The sequence below is a fragment of the Leptonotus elevatus genome, chromosome 1 (genome assembly GCF_054856555.1).
Source record: "Leptonotus elevatus isolate MCC_2025b chromosome 1, RoL_Lele_1.0, whole genome shotgun sequence".
Taxonomy (NCBI): domain Eukaryota; kingdom Metazoa; phylum Chordata; class Actinopteri; order Syngnathiformes; family Syngnathidae; genus Leptonotus; species Leptonotus elevatus.
Window position 1 is genome coordinate 45312666 of NC_141239.1, and position 12973 is coordinate 45325638.

Sequence of the window (12973 nt, forward strand, 5' to 3'; positions counted from 1 at the left end):
TGATCTGCCTGTTGACCCCAAGATACTTGAACTCCTCTACTTGGGGCAGGATCACATATGGATACATGATTTTATTTTATTTTTTTAAGTGTAATGAAGTAGTACAACAAAATCCATCATTTTCATTTTCAATTTTGCATCAGGCTCCATTGTAGGAAAACAAATTTAGTCTTAGTGTGACAGTGTTTTGTTTTGTCAGTCCTTTCCATTTGTCTTGTAAAGTAAGACGTACTTGAGAAGGGAAATGTCACCAGAGGCATGAATATTTTGCATTGTGAAGCCTTTGCTTCTATTAGACAGGCACACTGTTGTGTTTGTTTGAGGCCCAAACCTACTGTAAACAAATCATGCAAAAGGGGACAAGCCCTTCATGTGCTTTCTCACATTTAATGACTTGACGTGACATGTTTAGAAAGATAAAACTGTTTAGCTGTAGCACACAATTATTTGCTGTGGGGGGGGGGGGGCATTTACACAGTGTGGAAAGTAAACACAATTAGTTGTTGGAATGTTTTATTGGATACAATAATGGATACACAAATACATAATGATGTATGTACATCACAGCCAAAGTAATCAAATGAGTAATGGTTCCAACTTCCCAGTGGATGAGGTTTTAAGTCAAGCCAAGTCTAGTTTATACAGTTATATAGTGCTTTCTTATAATAATTGATTTCTTCAGTTTTTTACACTGCGAATTTCTTCCTCAGCTTTGTCTAAGTCCTCAGACACTGAATGTGCATCATTCTGTTGAAAGAACAAGATTCATATTCATTTTAAATGCACCTTCCGATTATGATATAGCAAAACAGCTGTATACTGTATCAATCACAATATTAAGCACACCTCATAATCTAATGACATCTGGATGGATATATCAAAACGTCTGCATTCATAAATAAGGAGAACCATCTAAAGTTTAACGCGACTAAAGGAGTACAAAAATAAGTTCCTCAAAAGTCAGAGTAGAGCTCAGTGAGAATCTAAAAGATTAATCCCACAAACTTTTTCTTTGGCATGTTTCATGTCTTTTGTGGTGCCACCATAGACGAGTATCAGTAATGGCTTAGATAAAAAATCTCATTATAATCATAACCATATAACAAAAAACTTGACAACAATAACATAATACAAATCCAATTCCCAAAAAGTTGGGACACTATACAAATTGTGAATAAAAACTGAATGCCAATTTTCTATATGTTGTTCAGAATAGAACATAGATGACAGGTCAAAAGTTTAAACTGAGAAAATTTATCATTTTAAGAGAAAAATATGTTGATTGTAAATTTCATGGTGCCAACAAATCTAAAAAAAAGTTGGGACAGGTAGCAATAAAAGGCTAAGTCAATTGCACTTATAAGAAAAACATCTGGAAGACCAGTTACCACTAATGAGATTGTTGTAAGAAGAAGAGGGGATGCCTCACAGTGGTGAAAATGGCCTTGTCCTAACTTTTTTTTAGATTTGTTGACGCCATTAAAATTTATAATCAACATATTTTTCCCTTAAAATGATAAATGTTCTCAGTTTAAACTTTTGACCTGTTCTCTATGTTCTATTCTGAATATAAAAAATTGGCACTTCCACATAATTGTATTCAGTTTTTATTTACAATTTGTATAGTGTCCCAACTTTTGGGGAATTGGGTTTGTATATGCAATATAAAATGCTAACCCTACAGTACACATTTTTTTTTCATCTAAATGATACCTACAAAATGCCTCAAGATGTCAGGATTACTCTGCAATTTGCTAATGTGACTGTTAGGTATCTTTGTAGGATGAGTAGTTGTCACTTATTATAATACAGTGGTTCCCTTATTTTGAGTAAAATATTTAACGTTGCAATATGACTAACGCTAATAATGTATCCAAAATCTCAAAAATGTCAACACTATTCAAGTTTATGCAATATTATAGGTGGTTGTTTATAACTATAGTACAGCAAGAAATATGCATGAATTGAGTATTCGTATGTGAATGTTACACAAAGCAGGAGACAAGAAAAACAAATACAATATACTGACCACAGAACCGTCTTCTTTTTTGTTGAATGAACACGTCAACCATTTCCTGTACTCCTCCCTAACCTAATAAAATACAAATGAAATGGAATCAGTCATTTGTAATACTCCATATATTTTGTAAACCTTTTTATTTGTCAAGTATTTTTAAAACTTTGGTGCAAGTAACATGGTTATATGGCCAATGGCCACATCGCATGGTGTACTACTTGTAATCAGTTGGGTCTAACCTCTTTGTTGAGCACACAGTGGACAATGTAGAGGAAAGTTCCCTGCTGAGAGTTGAGAAGTATAAAGAGGACGTGGAAGAACAGGTTGTTCTGGTATAGTCCAATTATCCATGTACAGCCCAATATGACAAACTGGGTCACAATTTTAAAAACAATCAATCTGCAAAGAGGTATTTAAAAACAGAAAAATACTGAGTGCCAATGACATTTTTATTGTGGGGAAATGGATGTATGCTATGATGTGCTGCAAATGGCAAACACTTTACTTATTTATTATTTATTAGTCTACATGACTAAAAACATTTTTTTGTATGTATTATTATTATTATTATTATTTTACACATGATTATACAGTACACATAGAGTAATCACCTTGTGTCTATGGATTGAGAGACATCGCTTCTCATGTCGGCCAAGGTAGGCCTCAAACTCCATAAAGTAGCACAGAACAAGATGACGTTAAACTGATGGAAGAAGCATAAGCACAGTGAGTTTGGAATCAGACCAGTTATATCTCAAAGAAAAATATCTCAAGCAATAATTGAATGTCGTAATCCAGAGTCTACTTCATACTCACTGCAAGGACAGTAATGACTGGTCCTGAGACAGCCCAGTTGAAGTTACGCTTTTGCGAAAGCCAGCAACTGAAATCCACCCCAACATCTTCTCTCATGAATAAACACACACGTCTGTATTTTGTTTGTCATGCAACTCACTCGTTTGAAATTGTGGCTCCATATCCATCAGAGTACACCAGTGCAGAAACGCCCACAACCACGAACGGAACACCATAGCCAATCAAGTAGAGCAGGAGCCTGGGAAGTCCATCTCTATGGATCACCTGCACCCTGGAGAGCTTTAGGACCAGTAGGTGAAGCTGCAAGGCCTCCAGCAGCATCCACACAAAGCTGGCAACTACTAAGAAGTGGAGGAGCCCCGCTATGATGGTGCAGGCCAGCTGTGGAGACATCAAGGATGTCCATCAGGAAAGTACTTAAACATTGTTGATAACCCGCCAAACCTTCTCTTTGTTCTGTCAGCTGACTTTGGGCAAAAGGCAAGAGTAGACTCTGGCCTGTACTGATCACTAGTATGTCCCAGGGCACAAAAAGACAAACACGTTTTTAACCTCTGGTCCACACGTGACGACTAAAGTCCTGTAGTGGATCATCTAAAAAGTATACAAACCCCTGTTCAAATGTCTTTTTTATTTCATATTGACACCTTCTTCATTTTTTTTTCAGATTTTTCAGGAAACATTGAAACTTTTTTATGAGGAGATGATTTAGACAAAAAAAAAGTTTTGCAATTAGGCAATTATTTTAAGAGGTGACGATATATATCAAACAAGAAACCTTGATTAAGTGTTTTGTTGTTACAATTACATTAAAGTTGAATTTTTGGCCATTATTCCAAACAAAAGTAAAAGTAACAACAACAACAAATTGGGTGGGCAGGTAATGAGAGGGACAGGTGCTGACGCTCATTTAACATGACGTAGAGTAAATTATTTATTTTTGGAATAGATTCACAGCTATATTTTCAGTTTGATTATTGTTTTGTTTTTAAACTCAATCATTGATCAGTAATCAACCAAAAATCCTGTATGACATGCCTTTTTTCTGCATATGGCTATGTCTACTGCACGTGCTACACAGGTCTGGCTTTGGGTGTTCCCAGAGCTGGACTAGCACAAACAATTCGGCCCTGGCATTTTGACTTAGGCCACCGGCCCAGCCCGACTCTTGCTTAACATGTAGTTCTGCCACTGATGTTTATTGATGATGGTTCAGTTTGATATCTATATTCAAACTGGATTAACAAACTGTTCCCTCTAAATTGCGGGCCAGTCTCTTGGGGGTAAAATAATAATTAAAAAGCGCTGCATAGGCCCCAAAAGAGGCCGCCCCACCGGGCATTTGCCCTGTATGCCAGATGGCCAGTCCAGCCCAGCCCTGGGTGTACCTCATGTTCAATATAACTGTCATTCCACAACAGCAGGAGATGGGACAAGGACAAGTTGAGACACAGGTGAAGACGCGCCGTGTTGTTGATTTTGGGGTTCCAGCTACACAGTAGAAAGGTGAGGATCGCCAAAGCAAAGAAGAAGAGTCCGACTATGACACACATCCGGTTCAGCCACTCTAAAAAAGAATCCTCTGGTGGAGGCTGAGAGGAAGAACACCCTGTCAGAACGAGCAAAATTAGAAATTTGCTACTAATCTTTCATAAATAGTAAATGAGAATACCTCGGCAATCTGTAGAATGAGGGCAAATGTTGATAGATGAGAGCAGCTACACACTGTGAAGTTTTCATTTGAGTATGCAACCCAGCATCCGTCGACTGACCATCTCATTGTCTCTGTTGCTTCCTCCATTCCTATCTCTTTTGTTTTGTCCTCCCAGTAAACACAAGTCACCAAACCAGATTCAGGTAATACCTGATGAAACGAGAATCACCATGCAGCGTACCAAACGTTAGCCAACATTGGATAATGTACAGTGTAATATGAGAAGTGTTTCCAAATGAGATATAGAACCCTCTTGTGTTGAATGGTGAAGTTGACAGGCTCGGTGAGGTGCGTGTTGTTCGCTGAGGGTAAGACTGCCGTGATAACATCCGAGTACATCTCCGTCCTGTTCTCGGATTCAAAATAACGAGGACTGAGAAGAATGTCCATACCACTTAGGGCCATAAAGACCACTGCAGCTGAACCTGGTGACGTCCACAAGGAAACAGGTGAAACTGAAGTCGATTATTTCCTTGATGAAGAACAAACACTTTGCAACATCGGCAGCCATATTCTGTCCAATCTCACCGTTGTTGTTTTTTGCCACATTTTCAAGGTTAATGTCCATCATGTTTCCATTTACTAAGAGATGAGAGCCACTTTCGTCACTGCCCCCAGGCCCAATCATTTCGAGGGTTAACACTAGCACACATAAGGTTCAAAATATCTTAGTTCCATAAAGTAACTACCGCATATGTGCAGTATATAAGAATGTAAACATTTCTTACCCACGGTTGAACTGTTCATGGTCGTCTTGGTTTCATTCTGGCCTGGCGACACCATGGCGCTCACGAGGCGGTCTGAGATGGCGAGGATCTTACTTCCAGTCTCTCCGTCGCCGTCACTGCCCACCTTGACTGTCTTGGCCCGTGGTCCAACACCCGACACCTCCTTTAGCACGTTTAATGCAACAGCCAGTTGTAAAGTGTCAAGTTCCAGCAAATGAATGACGCATGTATGTTTAATTGTGGAACTTATACCATTGATGCTGAAAAGCTGTTTGCCACTGTCTGCGGAGAGCATAGCAAAAACTGAGAGGGTATATGAGTCAAAAACACACCATCGCAGTTCATATTTAAATCATATAAATAGTTCTATGGTGCGTAAAGTGAATGTTCCACTTAATTTGGGTTCAAAGTTTTAGGCTCAAAGAATTGAACACCACAAATACGATGAAGTTATCTGATAAATGGCGAATTTGATTACAAATAATACGTTAATTGTCGTGAAAATTTAGTGAAAATATGTATGATGTCACCAAGTTTCATACACCAAAGAACATTTCATAGCAATATCAAAATAGAGATCACAATACATCAAATGTGCTGTATTTTAAAGGCACAATAGAAAAAGCATTTAAGCTTCACTGACTGGTACTGGTAAAATGATATTTGTGTTGTTTAGAAGTTGTTGGTCCATGTTGTCGAGAAACATTCTCTCTTTTGTCAGGCCCTGCAACAAATGCAACCCTGCCTTGTAAATCACAGACTTTTACAAAATATACGACTGAATATGAATATTTTCCATCCTTAACTTCACTTACCACTGGAGGTGTTATCTCATTGAGAATATCCTTTAGACCTGTGGAAGGATCATAGAAATCACCAGTCTTTAGGATAAAATATGTCTCGTGATGACATTTTTGTGTAGTTCTAGGCTTACTTTTACAAAAGGAGACCCCAACAATCCATAAAATCCCAGTTGAAGGGTAAAACCCATCTGGACAGGAACAATGGAATGTCCCGGGTGCATTAGTACATACAGTTTGAAAACCACATATATCAGGCACCTCTTTGCACTCATCTATATCTATACAAAGAAACATAAAAAAAAAAAATGTTACGAGCTTATCAAATGTCAATATGTTTGAAAAGTAGCACACACACACACCTGTGCAAGGGTTGGCAATGCTGGCAATCACTTCCGGGTTGATTAGCCAGTAACCATGGAAACAGGCGCAAACATATGAGCCCACTGAGTTTGAGCAGTTGGAATCAGGACCACAGATTGTGGCATCTTCATTGCACTCGTCAATATCTGCCAAGCACCAATTGCAAAAAAGGAGATTAATTTCGACAAAATGAATATCACGCTTGAGTCCGCATATCAAAGGAAGACAAGTCCCCAAACAGACTCAATTTAAATGATCTTGAAACATTCATTTTAAACTGTATTGTCTTATGTCTCTCCATCTAATATAATCTACCTTGCCTGGAAATATGAATGACTAATTTTACTTACTAAGTGGATTTTTTTTTCACAAAGTGGAGGTTTACCAAGACAGTTGTTTTTGTCACTGGGTGGCTGCTCCTGTTCAGTTGGAGAAAAGCCCACTTGACACACACAGGTATAAAGGCCGGGTGTGTTGATGCATTCAGAGTGTGGGCCACAGAGCAAGGAATCCAAGCATTCATCGATATCTGACAATGAAACAGGTGAGCCAAAAAAAAAGTGAAGAAAAAGTGCACAGTCACACTTAAGCACTCTTAATTAACATGGATGGATCATTCCTCAAACATGAATGTACATGGTGCGAAAGAGTTCCGGACGCTGCAACCTTACAGGGATGGTTTCAATAACTTTGTTAACTAACTCTATGTATTGGCACCAATGTCTTGTTTGTTGAAGTATAAATTGTCTTTTATTTTTTACTTTTATTATTTTTTTTCTTTTTATAACATTTGCTGTGTGATTGTCATATGGAACTGAGTCTTATCAATAAACTTGAGCAGAATTGTTTTTGAAGTTCTCTACAAATAAAGTTGCATTAAATTGGTTTTGTGTTGTATAATACCTTCATCTTCACCATTCAAATAATGATAAGCAACAATAACAATAGTAGTTATAATAATAATAATAATGATTATAATAACAATAATAATAGTAATAATAATAATATACCTTGGCAGATAGGAGTGGCGTTTCTTATGTTCTGGTAACCATCATTGCATTGACATTGATATGTTCCTGCCTCGTTCAAACATGTCCCATCATCACCACACACGTCTTCAAGACACTCGTCAATATCTTGAAGGGGGGGGGGGGGGGGGGGCAAAGCTAGTCTTGATCAGCTTGTAAGGTATGGTGTCCTTGTATGTGAATAAAACACATTTTCAAACAGTACCTATGCACGCATTGTCTTCTCCAGGCGGTTGTCTTGGATTTGTTGCAATGTATCCAAGCAGACAACTACAAGTGTACGCTCCAATTGTGTTATTGCAATCGGAATTACTTCCACAAATGCCTGGACTTGTTGTGCACTCGTCTATATCTATAGAAGATAAGATATAAAGGCATGGCATGAGAATGTCATGTGTGTGTGTGTCACTGTACTACATCAAAAAAAAAAAAAAGGAAGAACCAAACAAGCACGCTGGGATGTGTGTTTTTACCAGTACAGCCATATGAATCTCTTGTGGGCAGATGACTTGGAAGTAATTCATACCCGGTCACACAAGTGCATCCTCCCTCACTGTTACACTGAGAAAGTGGCCCACAAGAATCCTCTCTACAAACCGTATGGTCTAAAAATAAACACATGACAGGAATCAAACAAAGCAAATTAAGTAACGATGTAAATAATGTAAATGGTTTTGACTAACTTACAGGTTATAAAGCCAGAATTGGACACTGGGTGATTTGCTGGTTTATATATGTAGAATTTTCTTGGACAGAGTACCACCTCCATTACCAAGCTATGAGTATCACACCCTGTAGTTTGAACAAATGCAGTGCCTGATGATGCTGTTGCAGATTCCTCAGTTGGATATGTAAATGGAAAACGAATAGAGTATTGGAAACCACCACGAGGCCCTGAGTTGCAACTTTCTTGGATTCTGTCTCCACCAATCCCAGTGAAGCGCGACCACTGACTAGAAAGGTGGCCATCATCGTGTGAGTAGCCATTGAATGAATAAGATGTAAAGGCTACATTGCGAGACGGTTCGGTAACGTTGACGTAGCTATCACAAGAACCTGCGTGAGAACGTAAGAAATCATGATATTTGCATGTCATCTCCATGTGGAACTCAAAGTGTTGCTGGACCTACCAGGAGGAAAAACACAATGTCCAATGACGAAGAATGATCCTTGGAGAAAGAAAAACAGATTATGTTCATGGCACAAATTACACAAACTCATATGAATGTTGATTTTTATTTGATCCTGCGCAGGATTGCGAGGAGCTGGAGCCTGTCCCAGCTGGCTTTGGGCAAAAGACAAAGACTGATCTATTATTACACTATCAGTGTCTCGATCAACCCATCTTCTATACCACTTATCCTCACTAAGGTAGCCAGAACCTACCCTAGATGACTTAAGGTGACACCCCGAATTGGTCAACAGTCAATCGTAGGGCAGATATAGGCACACACTTAAAATCGCACCTCTCGCAATTTCTTCAACACACGTTGTCCCGTATCCGGAGAAAACTCACAAGAGGGGAGAATATAAAAACTCTTAACATCCCTGCACTCAATGCATATTTTCACGGCACAAACCCCACAAAGTCTATGAGGCAGGTCATTTTGTAACGCCATACATTGAGAATTGCCCTAAAATAATATACTGTATAATCATGCAATGAACTCACCCAGGAAAAGCATTAAAGCGCAGCAATTCATGATGAAGTGACACCTGTAAAGCTCTGCAACTCAAAAGCGCAAGACAGGTTTGCAAAGCAGCCAACAGCCGTGTTCTCTGTCTTGTCCTGATGCAAAAACCAATGCAAATGTGTCCGGTTGCAATTCAAGACAGTGAAGATAAAGGCAAGACTTGAGGAGCGGGATTGGGTAACATGTTTGTCACGATTGAGGGTTTTTGTGGTGACGGTAGAAAAAGGTAGAAGACCCAAGTGTAGGGAAGCAGGGATGCAATTACGGCAGCAATACAACACCTGAACAAGACACAAATAGCTGGCGGAAGCTAGTTGATACACCCAAAGTCAGCTAGGATAGGCTCCAGCTCAACCATGAGCCCGGTGAGGACAAGCAGTATACAAAATGGATGATTCTTAATCTTCACACTTAGGAAAGGTTCTTGAAAAGAATTGTTTGTCAACAGGAAACCTTTACATGCCGGTGTTTAACACAAATGTGCACTCCAAATAAAACACAAAATAAAATGTTCAATTTGGACTGACATTGTTAAAAAAAAAAAAAAAAAATACATTATTTTTAACAATGAGTTTGTTATGAAAAAAAATACATGCACCTGCTGTTTGCAGTCTTGTAGAACTAAATTTCCTTACACTAAGGTCATTTCTAATATTTTGCTACATAAGAAAATATTATTTTACAACTCCTATATTGTATCTCTGTAGTTGTAATCATTGCTATGCTAATATTAAGGGGAACTGTTAAAAACATGTTATAGTTATTACTAGGGATCTTGTATGCACAAATTTCACAAACTACATGCACACAAAAATAAAATGAATTTTCCAACCATTTTGAAAATTTGACCTTAGTTAGATTTAGGTTACTCCTATTACTACTTTTTTTTTCTCCAGCCGAACGATGAATCATTCCTGCTGATGCTAATGATGTAAGAGCTCTGATGTTTTACAAACAATGTGATGTCATTTATGACTAAATAGGTATTACGACACTGAGGGGATTGTGTAATTCTTAGAATGCAGTAAAGGATCCCAGTCACGTTTGTAAGACTGCCGAATCGACTGTTGCTTGCGTTTAGGTGAATGTGCGTGTATGGCCAATAGGCACATCAACGGCCATGATTTACAAAGATGGTACAGAAGAACACGACTGCTGTACATGTGGAGGCATATGACGACAAACGGATGACATTATCTAAGAGGTGATCAAATTACATCAGTTATGTCTTGCTGTTGTCATGATGAGGGCTTAAATATTTCAGGTTCACATCAGTGAAAAGCCTTTTGGTATGAATGACCCGAGTTACTAGACTTTAACTCTTAAATGTTCTTCCAATTGGGACCAACTTGCAGGATGAGAATTAACCACTATGCTCATCTTGATCAACAGAATTGTCAACCAAGTTGATCCGACTGCCTCAAAGGAGGAAAGTAACACATGGTGGAACCGACTCTTGGGCTGTCAAACAGTCCAACAAAACAGAATCAAGGCCAGTTTTAATTGTCTGAGGAAAATAAAGTTACTGAAAATTGTGAAACCAACCAATAAATGTATTTTGCTCTCTAAGACAATCAGTCCCAAAAATGAGACCCAGAGGTAATTATAATTGCACTCTGTTTAGTTCTAATTTACCAATGCATCTATAGAATTCCATTGTAACAAAAACACAACTTTTGCTTTAATTGGCCTCCAGTTCTAACAGCTCAGAATTAGAATGCGCTGCAAGAATACAACACAAGTGTAACAAGTTTCGGTGGTGGGCGTTTTGCAGGGTAAGTTTGACAAAAAAAGCACATAGCATTTACTCAAAAATGTCTTTTTTTTTGTCACAGTGTACCACCTAATTTGATCTAATCGTTGTTTCTTGATTTCAAAAGAGATGCAGTGTCTTTCCTGAAAAACAGAGCCCTCAACAGCAAAGCATCGCCACCTCTCACCAGGACGTGGTAGAAGTGTGTGAAAGCCCGCCAGTGAAAAAAAAAGGACTCCGGGTGTCATTTCAAGAAGACCAGCAAACCACAAGTAGCACATGTCAGACAGACCTGACTGTGAGAAAGACAGTTTTGGGCCCAAAACCGAATATAGCCATCGTCCAAAACCTCTGTGATGAAGAAAGCAGAACTCTTAGGTAAGTCAAGCACTTATTCATTGACTTGGACTTGGCATTATTTGCCAGCGTCACACACCCACTTCCTCTACTTACAAAGATGCTCTGAACAAACATTTCATTTGACGGCGGGATGAGTCTCAATACAAGAAAGTTTGTTGTATTTCCAATGTCCATCTATTTATTCAGGTTAACAAGAAAGATGACGAAAAGCTGTATAGGTCTATTAGGTGTGTATAGATAGTTCCCACGAAGTCAGCCGGTGGGCGTGTCCAGCTTCGTACCACCATTATGTTTGGAATGTCGCAGTTTGAAACCTGGAAAAAAGTATAAAACGACGCTTATAAAAGGGCTAAATTGACGGAAATGAGCATGCAAAAGTCCACGTTGTACCGGGAAACCTTACAGGGAAAGCCACGCCAGCGGTACGTTACAAAAATTGGACTGATTGCCGGGATCACGATACATTGAAAAGGAATATGGTGAAGGGTGCTAAACGCCAGCCACCGGTCACATACATGGACACCGTGAACTACCTTATAACTCATTCACATTTCATTCATTCGCTCCCGGCTGTTTTACTGGATTTTTGACTGAAGAGGGGCCGGACAGCGGAGCGGAGAGGGCAGCCGTGCCCACCCCAACCCCCGCCGCGTGGAGGGACGGAACACCGGGGGCAGAAGGGGAGATGGGGGCACCGGAGGACAGCCGGCACCCCCGAACCCCAGGCCCAGTGGGGAAAGGCCCCGGTCGTCACCCCAGCGTTCTTAGTGAAAGTTAACCCCTGTTACCGAGTCCGCCAGCTCGCCGACTGGCGAACTCTACCCCTAAACCTTGAATGTGACCCCACCCAGTGTATATACAAGTGTGTGTGTGTGTGTTGCAAGAAAGAAAGGACTCTTAATCCAGATCAGGAGCTGAGTCCACATTTTGAGGATCTCTGATTCAGAAAAAGGCATACAGTCCACTTTAAAAAATATAAGATGGTGACAAACATTAATCACCCTTGTATGGGCCACTCAAATGAATAATAATAATACATTTTTTTAATAGATTTGTTGTAGGTTAATACCCAATTTATTATTACCTTATCAATTGACTGCCGATCACATCAGAGAGAAGTCTGTCATAGATTCTAATCCTTCACAATCCTGAATGAAAACTAAAAACACATTTCCTGACTTGTGATATATGGAGAAATCATTAGGCACAACATTCACGAATACTCTTCTTCTTCGATAGGGATATCATTCAAGATGCCATCGCTCCCACTAACGATAACAAGTTACGGTGGTGGCAGAAGGTAAGTCTGAATATATTTGTATTAGGTGTAATCAGTCGACCTTGACAATTAGTATATCACCACCCATCAGGCTACATTCTGAGAAATTGACATTCTCTAAATGTGTTTAGTTATAATGTCTTTTCTTGCAATCATACGAGAGTGACTCCAACTACTGGCAATATATTCCTTGTGTGCTTTAACATATTTGTCACATAAAGACGACTCTGATTCTGACTGAATTTCAAACTATACAGCCTCACATTTTCATATGCTGTATGGAGACGTAGCCTAGATCCATCAGATAATGTGAGCTCGCCCTTAATGCAGAGTTGCCACTGGGTGTGAGTGTAACCCTGCATCAACTAATCAATGCTGCATTTGTTGTGACAGAGTTGTCAAGTGGCGCCAATTCTTAGTG

General features: G+C 39.3%; 1 protein-coding gene across 1 annotated transcript; it reads right to left on the reverse strand.

Annotated features, from left to right (window-relative positions):
- Positions 1 to 625: 625 nt before the first annotated feature.
- LOC147182446 (uncharacterized) lies at positions 626 to 9199 on the reverse strand. Its single transcript, XM_086086733.1, has 23 exons — positions 9139 to 9199; positions 8597 to 8635; positions 8154 to 8522; positions 7940 to 8071; positions 7672 to 7818; positions 7449 to 7574; positions 6824 to 6967; positions 6438 to 6584; positions 6210 to 6356; positions 6091 to 6128; positions 5919 to 5999; positions 5528 to 5557; positions 5276 to 5438; positions 5076 to 5189; positions 4797 to 4972; positions 4506 to 4697; positions 4222 to 4425; positions 2973 to 3214; positions 2834 to 2900; positions 2629 to 2720; positions 2257 to 2416; positions 2030 to 2092; positions 626 to 747 (listed from the first exon to the last, which is right to left on the reverse strand). Exons 1-23 carry the CDS (start codon positions 9167 to 9169, stop codon positions 679 to 681), a joined length of 2973 nt encoding a protein of 990 aa, XP_085942859.1. The 5' UTR covers positions 9170 to 9199; the 3' UTR covers positions 626 to 678.
- Positions 9200 to 12973: the final 3774 nt, after the last annotated feature.